The sequence below is a fragment of the Leucoraja erinacea genome, chromosome 5, assembly GCF_028641065.1.
Source record: "Leucoraja erinacea ecotype New England chromosome 5, Leri_hhj_1, whole genome shotgun sequence".
NCBI classification, from domain to species: Eukaryota; Metazoa; Chordata; class Chondrichthyes; order Rajiformes; family Rajidae; genus Leucoraja; species Leucoraja erinaceus.
The window spans coordinates 8802622-8823115 of record NC_073381.1 but is presented as its reverse complement, the minus strand read 5'-3'; the positions used below and the strand labels follow the sequence as shown (position 1 = coordinate 8823115).

Genomic DNA, 20494 nt, shown 5'->3' with positions numbered 1-20494 from the left:
GGGACAGGCCCTTAATCGAGCCATACAGTACGGAAACACTTCTACTTCCTTAGAAGGCTTCGGAAGTTCGGTATATCCCCAGCATCTCTCACCAACTTCTACAGATGCGCCACAGAAAGCATTTTATCACAATGCATCACCGCATGGTTTGGGAACAGCTCCATCCAAGACCACAAGAAATTACAGCAAATTGTGGACACAGCCCAGACCATCACACAAACCAACTTCCCTTCCATTTACTCCATTTATACCTCACGCTGCCTCGGCAAGGCCAGCAACATAATCAAGGATGGGTCACTCCCTCTTCTACCCCCTCTCCCATCCGGAAAAAGGTATAGAAGTGTGAAAACCTCCAGATTCAGGGACAGTTTCTTCCCAGCTGTTATCCGTCAACTGAACCATGCAACCACAACCAGAGAGTAGTCCTGAACTACTACCGACCTCAATGGTGACCCTCACACTATTTTTGATTGGACTTTAGTGGTTTTATCTTGCACTAAAGGGCGGTGGAGGCAGGTTCTCTGGATGCTTTCAAGAGAAAGCTGGATAGGGCTCTTAAAGATAGCGGGATATGGGGAAAAGGCAGGAACGAGGTACTGATTGGGGATGATCAGCCATGATCACATTGAATGGCGGTGCTGGCTCGAAGGGCCAAATGGCCTACTCCCGCACCTATTGTCTATTGTCTATTGTCTAAACATTATTCCCTTTATCATGTAACTGTATACTGTGGACGGCTCGATTGTATTCATGTATTGTTTTACATGTTTTACCACGGACTGGGTAGCACGCAACAATAGCTTTTCACTGTTCCTCGGTACACGTGACAATAAACTAAACTCAAACTCAAACCCAAACCCAGGCACTTCAGCCCAACTTCATCAGTTAGAGTGTGGTCCAGATCACCCATCTACCTCATTGGAGACAACTGACCATTAATCAGACTTTATCAGACTTTAATGTTATATACACTTTAACACTGTGCGTTGTGGACTGCTTGATTGTATGCACATGTAGCCTTCTCTTAGATTAATTTAGTTATGCTTATTATCACCTGCACCGAGGTACAGTGAAAGACTTTTTTGTTGCATGCTAACCAGTCAGCGGAAAGACAATACATGATTACAATTGAGACATTTACAGTGTACAGATACATGTTAAAGGGAATAACGTCGGGTGCAAGGTAAAGTCCAGTCTGAAGAAGGGTTTCACCCCGAAACGTTGCCTATCTCCTTCGCTCCATAGATGCTGCTGCAACCGCTGAGTTTCTCCAGCATTTTTGTGTACCTTAAAGTCCAGTAAAGTCCGTTTAAAGATAGTCTGAGGGTGTCCAATTGGGTAGATAGCAACTCAGTACCACTCTCGAGTGACTGGACTGTACGCAAACAAAAGATTTTAACGGCACCTCGGTACACATGACAATAATAAACTAAACTTGTCCATGTCCGCCAAGATGTCCCATAATCTTAAATAATAGTAACAAATAATTTTAATTTATCTTTAGTTCTGTCTGTCCTCAAATATAGCACAGTTCAGAATATTGGATTAGTTTGGGTTGCCTCCAGATGGAAGCATTACACTGAATTATCTCTTCCTGTACATTTTATTATCAGAGCAGGTATGATTTCAAACTCATTATAGTCTGACCATTGAGTCTGCTCTGCCATTCAATCATGGCTGATCTAAGTTCAGTAGATCAGATGCAGGGCCAGTTAATCACAATATTGATTATTGCATAGCGCAGGGGAGTCTAAGGGCCTGTCCCACGAGCATGCGACTGCATGCGGCAAGCGCGACCAAACCGGAAGCGGGGGCTGCGCGGAGATCAAGTGATCCCGTACGAGTTGACGTGAAAATCGAGTGAAGTCCGCGGGAAGTTCGCGTGTGACGTACGGCGTCAAGACGCTGCATACGACGTCGAGATGCTGCGCACGCCCGTCGAGGCGGTGCGTATGACCTCAATGTAGCTGCGTGCCGGCAAGCCGTTGCCGTGAAGAATTTTTGGACAGTGTCAGTTTTTCGGAGCCCCGGGCGATGTCGGGACCAGCTCCGCACAACTCCATACGGCTCCGGCGATCGGAGTGGGACCGGCCCCGCGAGGCCCTACGGCTCAAGCGACCACGTTAGGCCGCGCTTGCCGCATGCAGTCGCATGCTCGTGGGACAGGGCTAAAGGCTTTGGTTTAAGATGAGAGGGGAAATATTTAAAGGGGGCTTGAGGGGCAAGTCTTTTTACACAAGGGATGGAGAGTATATAGAATGAGCTGCCAGTGGTGGAGGGAGGTACAAGTACAACACTTGGACAAGAGACATTGGGACTGGTGCATAAACAGGAAAGGTTGACAGGGATTTGGGTCAAATGCTGGCAAATGGGACAAGCCCAGATAAGCACATTGGTTACCTTGGATGAATTATAGAGTTATACAGCATGGCAACAGGCCCTTCAGCCCAACATTCCCATTTCAACCTAAATATCCAATCCACACAAGTTTTGCCTGCCCACATATCCCTATAAACCTTTCCCATCCATGTACCTATCCAAATATCTTCTATATTTTGTTTTTGTACCAGCCTCAACTATCTCCATTGGCAACTCGTTCCACACACCCTCTGTGTGAATAAGTTACCCCCAGATTCCTAGTAAATTTTTCTCCTCTCACCTTAAGAGAGTTTGGTCGAACGATTTATCCTGGCTCTATATGAATCTTTCGCGCAACAATGCAAAATTAAATTCTTAGGAATTAGCATCAAGGTAATGCAATTAACACCACAGTAGTAAAACAATATATCAAGGCGTGGAACAAAATTAGAAAAAATGAATGAAATTGCAATTTACAGCTTCTTCAGCACCATTTATGTGTTCAATTCAACAATATTTTTGCAAATACTTAATTAGACAGAATACAGTCGGGCAGCATGGTGGCACAGCGGTAGAGTTGCTGCCTTACAGTGCCAGAGTCCCGGGTTCGATCCTGACCACGGGTGCTGTCTGTACGGAGTTTATACGTTCTCTCTGTAACGTGTGTGCGTGCTCCAGTTTCCTCCCACATGCCAAAAACGTGCAGGTTTGTAGATTAATTGACTTTGGTAAGATTGTAAATTGTCCCTAGTGTGTAGGATAGTGCCACTGTATGGGGTGATCGCTGGTCGGCGTGAACTCGGTGGGTCGAAGAGCCCGATTCCACGCTGTATCGCTAAACTAAACTAAACTAAACTGAACAGTCTCATTTCAGTGTCATAGTTGCCAATCGTGTGATATGGGTGCTCTTTCTAAAAAGATGCAGACATCCACTCGACTCCAGTTAGGTAAAACATAGCAATGTAAGCTAATGTTAATGTGCATGAGAAGTGCTGATGAAACGCATATGTCCCAGACAGAACAATGACATTCTTATCTGCAGCAGCACAATATGTAAACAAAGTACCCAGTGAACAACACAATAAACAAGATTTAAAAAATCAGTATATATATATATATGTACACACACACACACATATATATATATATATACATATATATATATATATACCCATATATACACACATATATATGTGTGTGTGTGTACATATATATATATATACACACATATATACACACACATATATATATATACGCACACACACACACATATATACACACACATATATATATATACACACACACACATATACATATATACATACACATATATATACACACACACACATATATACACAAAGTATACACACATATACATCTATCTGTATATCTAAGGTAGACACAAAATGTTGGAGTAACTCACCGGGACAGGCAGCACCTATACACACACACACCCACATACATATGTGTTATATTAAATATTTTTATTTGTTTTTATGTGTGTGTGTGTGTGTGTGTGTGTGTATGTGTGTGTATATATGTATGTGTGTGTGTATATATATGTATGTGTGTGTGTCTAGATATATATGTGTGTGTGTGTGTATACATATATATACATAAAAACAAATAAAAATATTAATTTGACGATTGACCTGTTGATGTTTGCAAATTGCTGGACAGTTTGATCTTTGTGTGTGTTTGTTACTGTGTGTTTGAATAAAAATCTCTTTGTTAAAAAAACAAAACAATATTTATTATTAATTGAAACAGCCATGATCATTTGCAAATGCAGGCTCGAAGGGCCGTTTGGCCTCTTTGCAGTACTTTGTTACTGATGTTTTGAAAAAAAAGCTCTGATGTTAAGTGTAGGAAAACAGCCTTTGTTAAAAACGAAATAAAATAGCCATGATCATAGCAAATCAGCAGGTCAGACAACATCTCGAAGAGAAGGAATGGGTGACATTTCAGGTCAATACCCTTCTTCAGACTAGTTAGGGAAAGGGGAAACGAGAGATATAGACGATGATGTAGAGAGATAAAGAACAATGAATTAAAGATATGCAAAAAGTAACGATGATAAAGGAAACAAGCCACTGTTAGTTGTTCAAGAAGGAACTGCAGATGCTGGAAGATCGAAGGTACACAAAATTGCTGGAGAAACTCAGCGGGTGCAGCAGCATCTATGGAGCGAAGGAAATAGGCGATGTTTCGGGCCGAAACCCTTCTTCAGACTGATGAAGGGTTTCGGCCCGAAACGTCGCCTATTTCCTTCGCTCCATAGATGCTGCTGCACCCGCTGAGTTTCTCCAGCAACTTTGTGTACCTTCAAGCCATTGTTAGTTGTTTGTTGGGTGAAAATGAGAAGCTAGTGTGATTTGGGTGGGGGAGGGATAGAAAGAGAGGGAATGCCGGGGTTATTTGAGGTGCTGATGACTGATTACTGGACGAATGCACAAACATTAGTAGCGAGTGAGCCATCCTTTCTGCTACAAGCAACTTTGAGTTGGCCCCTTTCAACTCTTCAGTTTTCCCACTCGTTTCAAACTATCTCCACTCTTATATTTTCTGCCATAATGCCACCAATGAAAACGCCTTCACTCCATTATTATCACATTAGAAATCTGCCCTGCCTCTCGTATCTCGAGTTAAAACAACTCTTATACCGCGGATCACCGATGAAAACTGTTCAGCCTCAAAAGCTCAAGAGCTCCTCAAATATTTGCCGATCTTGATTAAAATTGATTTCAGCCCTCCACTGTCTAATGCATTGCACATATTTAACTCAAGGCATTTACTGGTCTCATTATTTCCATCCGACATAACAACACGTAAGGGGACTTTACCTTGTGTCATGTGTTTATGTCATATGAAGCGTATAAACCAGTGGCCACGATTACTATACTGCTGTATTGCTATGTTAGTGACATTCCATATTAGAGTCATAGAGTAACGGCGTGGAAACGGGCCCTTCAGCCCAACTTGCCCGCACCTGCCAACATGTCCCAGCTACACTAGTCCCACCTGCCTGCGTTTGGTCCATATCTCTCCAAACCTGTCATATCCATGTACCTGTCTAACTGTTTCTTAAATGTTGGGATACATAGATACATAGAATACATAGAAAATTGGTGCAGGAGTAGGCCATTCGGCCCTTCGAGCCTGCACCGCCATTCAATATGATCATGGTTGATCACCCAACTCAGTATCCCGTACCTGCCTTCTCTCCATACCCCCTGATCCCTTTAACTACAAGGGCCACATGGACTGCAGATGCTGCTTTAAACCAAGGAGAGTCACAAAACGCTGGAGTAACAGGCAGCACCTCTGGAGAGAAGGAATGGGTGACGTTTCTGGTCGAGACCCTTCTTCACTCCTGCTTTTTGTGTTTACCTTTGGTTTAAACCAGCATCTGCAGTTCCTTCCTACACAGCTGGTAAAGAGATGCCAGTAATCCCTCCAACATTATAGGAGCTTGTAAAAACCTTAATGGGACCACCATTTTAGCAGTCCCGCTACCTCCCTCCAGCAATGAAGGAACTTGCATCTGCAGTTTAATGCAATTATCCACTGCTGTTAACAAGGGCCCAGATGCTTGTTAATAGTCCCAGCCTCAACTACCTCCTCTGGCAGCTCGTTCCATACACCCACCACCACCCTTTGTGTGAAAAAGTTACCCCTCAGATTCCTATTAAATCTTTTCCTCTTCACCTTAAACCTTTGTCCTCTGGTCCTCGATTCACCAACTCTGGGCAAGATAATCTGTGCATTTGCCTAATCTATTCCTTTCATAAAAAAATCAACTGGCAACCCATTTGTAAACCCTTGTTTAACAGCTCACATTGTGAGAACGTTTTTTTTTTGCGATAGTGTTACAATTATTAATTTGGTGAATTTTTTATTGTTATATTTAACTGTGTTTATTGGTTTTAGTTTTTTTGGCTTTAGAGATGTGGGGCGGAATCAGGCCGTTTGGATACAATTATCCCAAGCCAATTAGCCTACAAACCTGTATGTCTTTGGAGTGCGGAAGGAAACCTGAGCACCCGGAGAAACCCACGTGGTCACAGGGAGAACATACAAACTCCGTACAGACAGCACCCGTAGTCATTGAATATAGAAATACCTACAACAGATAATATTAGAAGAGACTGGGAACAAGAACTAGCTATAAAAATTTCAAAAGAGAGCTGGGATAAACACTTATTATATGTGCATAAATGCTCGATCAACGTACAACATACTCTAATCCAATATAAAACATTACATGGACTATATTATTCAAAAACTAAAATAAATAAACTTTTCCCCAATGTCTCACCCATTTGTGATAAATGTCAGTCACAAGAAGCTAACATAGCGCACTCTTTTGTTTTCTGTATAAAAATTCAAAAATTCTGGAACGAAATATTTGAAATCTTTACAAAATTATTTAAAACAAAACTACTACCCAAAGTAGAATGGATCATTTTTGGAATATCGGAAGGTAACCCAGAATTAAATATGTTTCAAAAGAACTTACTTAATTATAGGCTAATAATGGGAAAAAAGCTTATACTTAAATTTTGGAAAAATGCTCCAATGCCAACAACAAAAATGTGGATTTCAAACATGTTCGAAACATTACACTTGGAAGAGATGAGACTCCTCCTAGCAGGCAAAGCAGATCACTTCCAAAAGACGTGGTGTGCATTTATGGAACTATTACAAGCATAAGGTGCAATAATAAGTTAAAACATAAAGGCTACCAGGATCTGGTAACGGGGGGTATAAAATAAATTTTTAATAAAAACACGGTTGGTATATCCTTTTTTGCGGAGTTTTGTGTTACAATAGAGCGATTGATTTTCCTTTCTTCTTTTTTTTCTTTTCTTTCTAGGGTCTTATTTCTTTTCTTTACTTCCTTCTCTAATTCCTTCCATAAGGGGTTCTCTTCTCCCAACACTTTCCTGCACCTTCACGATTCTTGCTTACTTTCCTTACTTCTTTTATTTCTATCTTTTTTAAAGCTTAAAAAATGAAGTGGCACAACATAATGTAATAAGATATATGCAATGTATTAATGTGATTTACTGTACTGCTAATAAAAATAAAATAAAAAAATAAAAAAAAGACAGCACCCCTAGTCAGGATCGAACCTGCGATGCACTGCAGCAACTCTACCACTTGGCCACCCAATTTATTTGTTTCGCTCATTGTCACATGTAACGAGGTACAGTACAGTGGGTATCATTCTCGGGCCTGTTAAACTGCGGCAAAAAGAAAAAGTCATTGTTTTGTTTATCCGAAGAACTCGGATAAAACCCACGCACATCACGGTGGAGAATGTACAAACTCCGTACGGACAAACACTGGTAGTCTCTGGGTCTCTAGAACCTGGGTCTCTGGCGCTGCATTCGCTGTAAGGCAGCAACTCTACCGCTGCGCAACCGTGACCGCCCTTAGGTCTCTCTGTTCTACAACTCTCCAAAGGGCTCCAAGATTTACTATGTAATTCCTGCCCTGGTTTTTGTTACCAAAATGCAACACTTCACATTTATCTGAATTATATGTTATCTGCCATTCCCTAGACCATTGGCGCAGTTGACTGATGCCGTTGTAATCTCAAATTTTAGTGTCATCCGCAAACTTACAAACCATGTGGCTGAGAAACTCATCTAAATCGTTAATATAATATAATAAAATATAAATAATAAACAACAGTAGACTAAGGACTGATATCTGCGGCACACTACTTGTCACATGCATTCAATCTGAAAAAACAACCTTCGACCACCATAAGGGCAATGTGGTAGATGCAGTCTACATGGACTTTAACAAGGTATTTGACAAGGTACCGCACAGCAGGCTGCTCATTAGGTTATTTCACATGGGAGCTAGCCAATGCAGCCTCGGCAAGGCCAGCAGCTTAATCAAGGACAAGTCACACCCTGCCCACTCCCTCTTCTCCCCTCTCCCATCAGGCAAAAGGTACAGAAGTGTGAAAACGCACACCACCAGATTCAGGGACAGTTTCTTCCCAGCTGTTATCAAGCGACTGAACCATCCTACCACAACTAGAGAGCAGTGCTGAACTACCATCAACATTTTTGGTAACCCTTGGACTATCCTTGATTGGACATTGCTGGCATTACCTTGCACTAAACATTACTCCCTTATCATGAATCTATCATAATCATGTATTGTCTTTCTGCTGACTGGTTGGCACGCAACAAAAGCTTTTGATCACATTTTAAGAATAAGGGGTAGGCCATTTAGGATTGAGATGAGGAAACACTTTTTCAGCCAGAGAGTTGTGAATCTGTGGAACTCTCCACCACAGAAGGCAGTGGAAGCCAATTCACTGGATGTTTTCAAGAGAGAGTTAGATTTAGCTCTTGGGGCTAAAAGAATCAAGGGATATGGGGAGAAAGCAGGAACGGGGTACTGATTTTGGATGATTAGCCATGAACATATTGAATGGCAGCACTGGCTTGAAGGGTCAAATGGCCTCTTCCAGCACCTATTTTCTATGTTTCTATGTCTTTGCCGTACCTCGGCACACGTGATAATAAACAAAACTGAACACAACATTTTCTTGAAGGATTTTGTTTAAGAAGGAACTGCAGATGCTGTAAAATCGAACGTTCTTCAGTCTGAAGAAGGGGTTCAGCCCGAAACGTTGCCTATTTCATTCGCTCCATAGATGCTGCGTTTCTCCAGCATTTTTGTGTATTTTCTTGAAGGAGGTTGTTTCCCTACCTTCAAGAAATATTTGTGTTCAATTGGCTAGCTCCCATGTGAAATAACCTTATGGAGCAGCTTACAGTGCGGTATCTGGTCAAGTACCTTGTTAAAGTCCATGTAGACCACATCTACCACACTGCCCTTATCGATCTTCTCCGTCAAAAAACTCTAGCAAATTTGTCAGAATTGATTTTCCGTGCACAAAGCTATGCTGACTATCCTTAAACAGTTCTTGCCTTTACAAGTGCATGTTCATCTTGTCTCAGAATCCCCGCCAGCAACCTATCCATGGATTCGGAGAAAAATGATGCACATGCTGTTGGAAAGGCAAGGACTTTGACTTTGACGACATAGCTGGTTATATGGTTATATATAGCTGTCAGGTGAAGGGTAAAAGATTTAATAGGGATCTGAAGGGTGACTATTTCACACAAAGCGTGGTCAGTGTATGGAATGAGCTGCCAGAGGAGGTAGTTGAGGCAGGGGCCATCCCAACATTTAACATCCAAATCTGAGGAAGGACATTATTACCATTAGAGGGAGTGCAGAGAAGGTTCACCAGACTGATTCCTGGGATGTCAGGACTGTCTTATGAAGAAAGACTGGATAGACTTGGTTTATACTCTCTAGAATTTAGGAGATTGCGAGGGGATCTTATAGAAACTTACAAAATTCTTAAGGGGTTGGATAGGCTAGATGCAGGAAGATTGCTCCCGATGTTGGGGAAGTCCAGGACAAGGGGTCACAGCTTAAGGATAAGGGAGAAATCCTTTAAAACCGAGATGAGAAGAACTTTTTTCACACAGGGAGTGGTGAATCTCTGGAACTCTCTGCCGCAGAGGGTAGTCGAGGCCAGTTCATTGGCTATATTTAAGAGGGAGTTAGATGTGGCCCTTGTGGCTAAGGGGATCAGAGGGTATGGAGATAAGGCAGGTACGGGATACTAAGTTGGATGATCAGCCATGATCATATTGAATGGCGGTGCAGGCTCGAAGGGCCGAATGGCCTACTCCTGCACCTAATTTCTATGTTTCTATGTTTCTATGTAAGAAACAGTTACATGGATAGGACAGGTTTGGAGAGATACGTGCCAAACACGGGCAGGTGGGACTAGTGTAGATGGGACATGTTGGTTGGTGTGGGCAAGTTTGCCGGAAGGGCCTGCCTCCACACTGTATGACTCTATGACTCTCGATCACTCTGACTGATTAGGGATAGCCAGCATGGCTTTCTACGTGGAAAATCGATTGTTACAAATGTGATGTTAGGACTAAATATGCACATGGACTTCAGCACCAGCGTAAATCAGATCCATGGATTCAAATGTGTGCAGATAAGTATAACCATCTTGCCTGTGCAATTACCACAAGCAAACAAAGACAAATTATTTCTTCAATGTCTCGAAACACAGTAAGTTCATCACATCGCTAAAATAATTACTTTGGCATTACTTCTGAGTATAGAAGTTGGGATGTAATGTTAAAATTGTACAAGGCATTGGTGAGGCCAATTCTGGAGTATGGTGTACAATTTTGGTCGCCTAATTATAGGAAGGATGTCAACAAAATAGAGAGAGTACAGAGGAGATTTACTAGAATGTTGCCTGGGTTTCAGCAACTAAGTTACAGAGAAAGGTTGAACAAGTTAGGGCTTTATTCTTTGGAGCGCAGAAGGGTAAGGGGGGACTTGATAGAGGTTTTTAAAACGATGAGAGGGATAGACAGAGTTGACGTGGAAAAGCTTTTCCCACTGAGAGTAGGGAAGATTCAAACAAGGGGACATGACATGAGAATTAAAGGACTGATGTTTAGGGGTAACATGAGGGGGAACTTCTTTACTCAGAGAGTGGTAGCTGTGTGGAATGAGCTTCCAGTGATGGTGGTGGAGGCAGGTTCGTTTTTATCATTTAAAAATAAATTGGATAGTTATATGGATGGGAAGGGAATGGAGGGTTATGGTCTGAGCGCAGGTATATGGGACTAGGGGAGATTATGTGTTCGGCACGGACTAGAAGGGTCGAGATGGCCTGTTTCCGTGCTGTAATTGTTATATGGTTATATTATATGGCAATGATTGAGTTTTTAGACTTCAGAGATAAATTGTGGTAACAGGCCTTTCGGCTCACGGAATCCTCGCCGATCTATGATCGCTAGCATTATCCTACACACTAGGGACAATTTACAATTTTTAACGTAGCTAATTAACCTACAAACCTGCACGATTTTAGAATGTGGAAGGAAATCGGAGCACCGGGAGAAAAACCACGCGGTCACACCAAGAACGTATAAACTCCATACAGGCGGCACCCGTAGTCAGGATTGAACTCAGGACTCTGGCGCTGTAAGGCGGCAGCTCCACCTCTGCACCACTGTGCTGCCCGAAGTTCCTCCTGAGAGTTCCAACGAGTTCCGACAGAACTAAAGCCAGACCATGGCACAAACCAACCTCCATCTCCATCTACACTTCACGCTGCCTCGGCAAGGCCAGCAGCATTGTCAAGGATCTATCTCACCCAGGTCATTCTCTCTTCTCCCCTCTCCCATCAGATACAGAAGTTTGAAAATGCCTGCCTCAAGATTCAGGGACAGTTTCTTTCCAGCTGTTATCAGGCATCTGAACGGTCCCCACATCGGCTAGAATGTGGCCCTGACCTCCACCCAGCCCATTGGAAATGTTTGAACTATCATTCATCTGAATGTTTTCAGACTTTATCTTGCACTAAATGCTGTACCTTTATATGTGCACTGTGGACAGCTTGAGTGGATTCATATATAGGCTTTTTGTTGGCTGGATAGCATGCAAACAAAAGCATTTCACTGTACCTTGATTCACTGCTCTTGATTAGTATGGGTGTCAAGAGTTATGGGGAGAGGGCAGGAGAATGGGGTTAGGAGGGAGAGATAGATCAGCCATGATTGAATGGCGGAGTAGACTTGATGGCATGAATGGCCTAATTCTACCCCTATGACCACTAATCTTATGACCTTATGATCTACCTTCTTCTTCTTGCATGTGGCGTGCACAGCCTAAAGTTGTAGGACAACTCGTTCCATTTGATCTTATTTGATTGTGCACACCAGGTTGATTGCATTCGTCGAAACAAGGCAGACCACGTGAAGGTTGAAATCTCCCACCCCATGATCTACCTCAAAACACGTGACAATAATAAGCTAAACTAAACAATCCCAACTCTGCTGCTGTTGTAAACAATTTGGGGAAATTTCCACACAAGCCAAGCTCAAACCTGAGTAACACTAACCACTATGCCCCGCCACAGTCTTGTTGATCAATGAGATGAAAGATAATATCAGGAGCAGTTTACCTGTGGATATGGTGATGCTCTTAGTTTGGATTTTGTTCGGCCCAGGCGAGATTTGGCTGCCTTTCTGGAGTCAGTGATGGTCGGGGTTGAGTTTGAGTATGGAAACGGTGGCTTTGTTGCTGTTACTTGGTCCAGCGAAAGTTGCAGCCCCTTGTATTCTGCATCCCTGAAAGCAGTCAAACCACATATCCTTTCAGGTTCAATGTGTAAATCACACTCGCGCATTTACACTCACACACACATAAACATACAAACACATTTCTGAACACTTCTAGTAACATTATGTTCAAACAATCTTATGGTCGTTTATATTGCATTGTTAAGTTTATGTTCATAAGTTCTCGGAATTAGGCCATTCGGCCCATCAAGTCTACTCTGCCATTCAAATCATGGCTGATCTATCTCTCCCTCTCAACCCCATTCCCCTGCCTTCGCCCCACAGCTTAATCAATTGGCCATCTCTTTGCCATCAGCCCGATGAGTTTAGACTTAAAAAGCACAGTTAAAAAGATAGGGCTCTTAAAAATAGTGGAGTCAGGGGATATGGGGAGAAGGCAGAAACGGGGTGCTGATTGGGGATGATCAGCCATGATCACATTGAATGGCGGTGCTGGCTCGAAGGGCCAAATGCCCTACTCCTGCACCTATTGTCTATTGTCTATAAAAGTAAAGTGTGGAGCAAAACCATCTCTATTCCTCAATGCATTCATCAACCTGCATGTACAATCTACCCAATCATCAAATCCAACCTATCAAAAATCTCACTGCTGCTCCGAGGTGACTGAACAACTGCAGATTGACCAAACATTCACAACCAATGCCTCTATTTATACTCCACAGGTGAATAATATTAACCAATTTTATTTAACCCGATTGGTATTTCTTATTTTTGTTATATTGCCCACCACATAATGTCATAGAATGAAACAACACAGTATGAGGCCATGTCATGAGGTTGCTTACGTTTACACTAAATTCGTTCATAGTCATAGAGTGAAACAGCGTGGAAACAGACCCTTCGGCCCAATTTGTCCACACCAACTAACATGCCCCATTTACACTAATCCCACCTGCCTGCATTTGGCCCTCTAATCCTGTCCTATCCATGTACCTGTCCAAATGTTTTGTAAATATTGTGATAGCACCTGCTTTACCTCCTCCAGCAGCATGTTCCATATCTCTACAACCCTTTGTGTAAAAAGGTTGCCCCTCAAGTTTGTATTAAATGGAATAAACTTCCTGAAGATTTAAGACTTGCCTCAACTTTGACCACTTTTAAAACAAGACAAACTTTTATGTTTACTTTAGCTTTCAGCTAAATCTTAACTACATTGCACTTTTAACTTTTGCACTTTTTATAATGCATTTTTAACTTTGCTTTTATTTTCTTTTAATTCTTCTATTTTATTCCATTTTATTGTATGACATGTTTTTATGTGAAGCACTTTGAGTCTGCCTCGTGTATGAAATGTGCTATATAATAAAGTTGCCATGCCTTGCCTAAATCTTCCCCCCTCACCTTCCAGGACAAGGGGTCACAGCTTAAGGATAAGGGGGAAATCCTTTAAAACCGAGATGAGAAGAACGTTTTTCACACAGAGAGTGGTGAGTCTCTGGAACTCTCTGCCACAGAGGGTAGTTGAGTCCAGTTCATTGGCTATATTTAAGAGGGAGTTAGATGTGGCCCTTGTGGCTAAGGGGATCAGGGGGTATGGAGAGAAGGCAGGTACGGGATACTGAGTTGGATGATCAGCCATGATCATATTGAATGGCGGTGCAGGCTCGAAGGGCCGAATGGCCTACTCCTGCACCTAATTTCTATGTTTCTATGTTTCTATGTTTCTGTGTTTAAACCTCACCTTAAATCTGGTTCTTGATTGTATACGATTCTGTGCATTTATTCCTCTCATGATCATATACATATCTGTAAGATCACCCCTCATCCTCCTGCACTCCAAGGAATAAGGTCCTGGACTGTTCAATCCATCCCTATAGCTCAGGCCCTCGAATCCTGTCAACATGCTTTTAAATCTTCTCTGCTCCCTTAAAGATAGACACAAAATGCTGGAGGAACTCAGCAGGACAGGCAGCATCTGAGCAGTCTGAAGAAGGGTCTCGACCAGAAACATCACCCAATTCTTCTATCCTGAGATTCTGCCTGTCCCGCTGAGTTGCTCCAGCATTTTGTATCTATCTTTGGTGTAAACCAACATCTGCAGTTCCTTCCTGCACATTATCTGCTCCTTTACAGAGCTTAACAACGTCTTACCTACTGTATACCAGGGTGACCAAAGCTGAACACACTAGACAAGATGTGGCCTTACCGATGTTTTGTACAACAAACATCCAGAACTTTGTGTTTGACTATTTGTGATAGTGGATTTCCCAGCCCAACCATTCTCTGGATAAATACTGATCCACACCGATGTACTATAACATAAGTACAGTGGACAATGAACTCAGAAGCATCTTTCCACCACAGTGTCATTCTGAGCCATTTCAGTCATGGCTCAGTTGTCAACACCTCCACTTTTCAGTGAAAAAGCTCAGAGGCTTACAAAATCCATGATTAGATTCATGCACCAGATTGCAGGAGGATGCATCATGGACTATTTATTAGATGTCAAGTCAAGTCAAGTCAAGTTTATTCGTCACATACACATACGAGATGTGCAGTGAAATGAAAAGTGGCAATGCTCGCGGACTTTGGGCAAAAGACAAACAAACAAACAAACAAAAAACAGAATGGAACAGAATCACATATTATTTTACATATTACATATTGTGGGAGGAAGGAAAAAGGAATAAAAACAGCAATAAAAAAAAAAAAACAGTAGAGTGGTACAGTAAAGTTAGTCCCTGGTGAGATAGGAGTTTACAGTCCTAATGGCCTCTGGGAAGAAACTCCTTCTCAACCTCACCATTCTCACAGCATGGCAACGGAGGCATTTGCCTGACCGTAGCAGCTGGAACAGTCCGTTGCAGGGGTGGAAGGGGTCTCCCATGATCTTATTGGCTCTGGAGTTGCACCTCCCGATTAAACTGAGGCCCCGTCTACTTTCTCATGGTAATATTACTATATTACCCTGTCATTGTCATACTTAGTTTAGTTTAGAGATACAGCACGGAAACAAACCCTTCAGCCCACCAAGTCCATGCCGACTATTGATCACACGTTCACACTAGTTCTATGTTGTCCCACCTTCCCATCTACTCTCCACACACTTGGGGCCAATTAACCTACAAACCCGCATTGCTTTGAAATAAGGGAGGAAACTGGAGCACCCAGAGGAAACCTACGTGGTCACAGGGAGGGCATGCAAACTCCACACTGGCAGCACCCATGAAGATGCTGTGAGGAGCTGTGCATGTTCACCTCGTGATCTGTGTGTGTTTTCTCCCAGTGTCCCAGTTTCCCTCCACACTCCAAAGACGTACAGTTTGGTAGGTTAATTGGCTTGGTATAAATATGTCTAAAATAGACCCAGTGTATAGGATAGTGTTAGTGTACGGTGATCAATGATCGGCATCGACTCAATGGGCCGAAGGGCCTATCTCTTAGTACCTCTGAACTAAACTAAACTCTCATTCTGCTCCCATCACGTCTCTTCTGCACTTTCTTTAACTGGCAAATTATCAAAGCCTGATGAGCTACACCTTTAGATTTATCCTTTCCAAATGGATTCATTTGAGGCAGCCTTATTTGTCACAATGTAGAAATAGCTAACACAGGAAGCCAAGTAATCTGCATTCAATCCCATTACATGAACCATATTAAAGTGCAATATTCACTTCAAGAATAACATTTCCAAAGTCTACAGAGAGATTTAGGCCATTTGGAAGAGTGGGCTGAAAGATGGCAGATGGAGTTTAATGCTGATAAGTGTGAGGTGTTACATCTTGGCAGGACAAATCAAAATAGGACGTACATGGTGAATGGTAGCGAATTGAGGAACGCAGTTGAACAGAGGGATCTAGGAATGAGCAATGAAGATGCAGATCAATCAGTCCAACAAGTCAGTATTGATGAAGAAACAAAGAACTGCATTTGCTGATTTACAGATCAAAAGACACAAAGTGCGGGAGTCACTCAGTGGTTCAGACGGCATCCCTGGAGAACGTGGATAGGTGACATTTTGGGTCTAGTCTCTCTTAAGAAGGTTCCCAACCTGAATCGTCTCCTGCCCAACACAGTATTGATCATTTCCAAATATCATTTAACAGTGTTGGATAACGTATTAAGTTTATATACTCCATTTTAGGCACAATATTTTGATTGGTTAAATGAATTTTGGAACAAAAATTTTCAGATTGAAGAAATCTGTACTTATGCAAATATAGCTTCATGATTTTTGTTGAATAATTTCTCAAAGTGTGCTTACATTCAGCCATAATGAGCCGAGCAATAATGAACAGATGAACTAATTAACAATGAATATTAATACGAGGCGTATGCATCTACCACAGTTACAGTCCCTCAAAGCAGATTAGTATAGGTTTAACAAAAAAAGATTCACTACAACCATACATTTGAGAGATGGGTAAATATTATCATCTCTTTCATGCACACTTCATTCTGCATTATCTTAAACAGATTCCCCAATGAAAAGGAGTAGCCATTGACAATTTCCTTATGACCCAAGACATTAGAATTAGGCCATTCAGCCCATCAAGTTTACTCCGCCATTCAGCCCATCAAGTTTACTCCACCATTCAATCATGGCTGATTTATTTTTCCCTCTCAACCTCTTTCTCTTCTTTTCCCCGTAACCTTTGATGTTTAGTTGAGTTTAGACTAATTTAGTTTAGTTGATTGGGTTTTGTTTAGTGAGGTTTAGAGATACAGGATCGACCAGGCTCAGATACAGTGCAGAAACAGGGCTTTTGACCCACCGAGCCTGCGCCGACCAGTGATCACCCACTGTCCTACACATTAGGGACAATTTTACAGAAGCCAATTAACCGCCAAACTTGTTCGACTTTGGAATGTGGGAGGAAACCGGAGCACCCGGAGAAAACCCATGAGGTCACGGGGAGAACGTAGAAACTCAGTACAGACAGCATCCCTAGTCAAGATTGAATGTGGGTTTCAGGCGCTGTAAGACAGCAATACTATCTCTGCGCCACCATGTTCACCCATCTCGATTAACTTAAGAGAAATTTGGCCACTGATTGCACTCATCTCTAGTCATTGGCTCTAGTTAATTCAACATAACCAAGTGGCAAGAGAGAAGTAAAAAGACTGGTACTCATAAAGTCACTTAGCAATGATGACCAAAGATGAGTATATTGGCCTCCACAGCCGTCTGTGGCAATGAAATCCACGGATTCACCACCCTCGGACTGAAGAAATTCCACCTCATCTTCCTAAAGGTATGTCCTTTCATTCTCAGGCTGTGGCCTCTAGTCCTAGACTCTCCCACTAGTGGAAACATCCTCTCCACGTCCACTTAATCCAGGCCTTTCAGCATTCGGTACGTTTGATTTAGGTGCCCCCTCATCCATCTAAACTCCAGCAAGTAGAGGCCCAGTGCCGTCAAACTCTCATCACATGACGTAAAAGCCCTGTCCCACTGTACGAGTTCATTCAAGAGTTCTCCCGAGTTTGCCCTGATTCGAACTCGGAGATTTACGGTAATGGCCGCTCGTAGGTACTCGGGGCTCTCATGGACATTTTTCAACATGTTGAAAAATCTTCACGAGTCTTCCCGAGCTTACCGCGTTTCCCGCGTACCTGCCGTTAGCGTTACGAGCCGCGAAGAGACGTCCCCGAGCTCCGACGTACCTGCCTGCCACGTACATTCTACGTGCTTCCACAAGTTTGATTTTTTTTTTAAACTCGGGAGAGATCTTGAATGAACTCGTACAGTGGGACAGGGCTTTAAGTGTTCAGCGAGAATGCTAAAGGAAAGGAGGTTCTCAGACAGATGAGGAATGTGAGTCACTCACAATCGACATGCATATCAATCCCCTGCACCGAGAATTCCAGACAAGCTGAGAGAGGAACTTTGCTGCCATGTAATCGTTCCTAAGTCATCACTAAAGCCAATCTGCTAATGGAAAATAAATAAGCATTTTACAGAGCCACGATTAAATCATAAAGGCAGGCAAATCAATGGGCACGTTTAATAGAACCAGTCAATAAACAGAAGAAAAGAACAGGGGTTCCAGTTTTTCATTGTGTGTGTGTATATGTGTGTGTGTGTCTATGTGTGTGTCTGTGTCTGTGTGTATGTGCGTCTGTGTGGGTGGTTAATAATTAACAGTTCTCTTATGGCTCCTGTGTAGTTCATTTGTTTCCCTTGGACATGTCATTTCTGTGGCATGCACATTATTTACATTTATTTTGCCCTAATCTGTTTAAGCTACCATTACACCAGTGCTTGACTAAACATGTATTTTCAGACCAGTGATTGCCAGTTCTGGAATGAGTGCTTATTCAACTCCATTATTCCAAGTCTGACTCATGCAAGACGTTCGTGTGAAAGGAACGACTGTCGCTAATGTAACACTTCACTGCTGGAGTAAAGTCGTTGCTGAAATGTGTTTTTTGAGTCTTGTTGCTTTTAATTGTATGACTGACCTGGCCAGTGAAATTCCTCGTATGTTGCAAAACATACTTGGCAATACCAGCAATTTTGTGCACAAATCTGACCACATCAAACAATAAACCAATATACAGTCATAGACAGAGGAAGGGTCTCAACCCAAAACGTCACCCATTCCTTCTATCCAGCGATGTCCCGCTGAGTTAGATCAGCCATGATTGAATAGCAGAGTAGACTTGATGAGCCAAGTGGCCTAATTCTGCTCCTATCACTTGTAAATTTACGAACTGTGCTACGAAGATTTTCAGATTAAAGAAATCTGTACTTATGTAATATAGCTTCATAATTTTCTTTGAATAATTTCTGAAAATGTGCTTTCATTCAGCCAGAATGAGCTGAGTAATAATTAGCAGAGAGTTCTTAAACATTTTAATATGCGACATGCATCTACCACAGTTACAATCCCTCAAGGCAGATCAGTATATGTTTAACTAATGAAGGTTCCATACATTTCAGAGATACCATTGCAATGAGTTACTCCCGCATCTTGTGTATATTTACAGTCAATGAGTCATATCACATGGGAACTGGCCCTTTGGTCTAACTTGCCCACGCTGACCCACATGTCCCATCTACACTAGTCCACCTACCTGCATTTAGCCCATATCCCTCTGAACCTGTCCTATCCGTGTACCTTTGGTTTAGTTTAGTTTAAAGATACAGCGTGGAAACAGACGCTTCAGCCCACCGAGTCCGCGCCGACCAGCGATCCCTGCACACTGTCTTACGCACACTAGGTTCAATTTACAATTTTAATGAAGCCAATTAACCTACAAACCTGTACATCTTTGGAGTGTGGGCGGAAACCGGAGCATCCAGTGAAAACCCATGCAGTAACAGACGGAATGTTAAAAGCTGCATACAGGCAGCACCCTGTAGGCGGGATGGAATCTGTGTCTCTGGCACTCTAAGGCAACAACTCTACCTCTGCGCCACCGTGCCACTCCTAATTATTTCTTAAACATTGGGATAGTCCCGGCCTCAACTGCCTCCTCTGGCAGCTCATTCCACACACCTACCACACTTTGTGTGAAACATATATAATTCATATTTAATTTGTAATTTATATATAATTTTTATTTTCAGCTGCATAATAATTAATCATATGTGACCATGCCATCGGCTTCAGGATCCCCCACTTACACGATTACATGATCGACCACTGTAAATTTAGGACCTGCTGAATGATAGAGGCCAATAGACCAGTCACTCTGCTCCAGTGTGGACTACAAATGCAGTCCAAAGGGAAAAACCAGCCTTGTTAGGAAAGTTCAGAATTAAATCTCTCAACTCACAACACCCGGAGGTGGGACAGGATTGGAAGCTCCATCATTTGAGTGAGAAACCTTGGCCTGCAGAATTGATAGGGCAAGTCATTTTATTGATTTAGTTTATTCCGTTCAGAGATGCAGCATGGAAACAGCCCTTTCGATCCATCAAGTCCACGACAACCATCGATCATCCATTCTACGTAATCCCAATT

General features: G+C 42.4%; 1 protein-coding gene across 2 annotated transcripts in view; it reads right to left on the bottom strand.

The window, feature by feature from the left end:
* Nucleotides 1–20494, bottom strand: part of sim1a (SIM bHLH transcription factor 1a) — a 92441-nt gene that overhangs the window by 35768 nt on the left and 36179 nt on the right. For both annotated transcript variants that reach the window (XM_055635018.1, XM_055635017.1), the window contains exon 10: nucleotides 12404–12569. In XM_055635018.1, the coding sequence (XP_055490993.1) occupies nucleotides 12404–12569 (166 nt within the window). The remainder of the gene's footprint in view (nucleotides 1–12403; nucleotides 12570–20494) is intronic.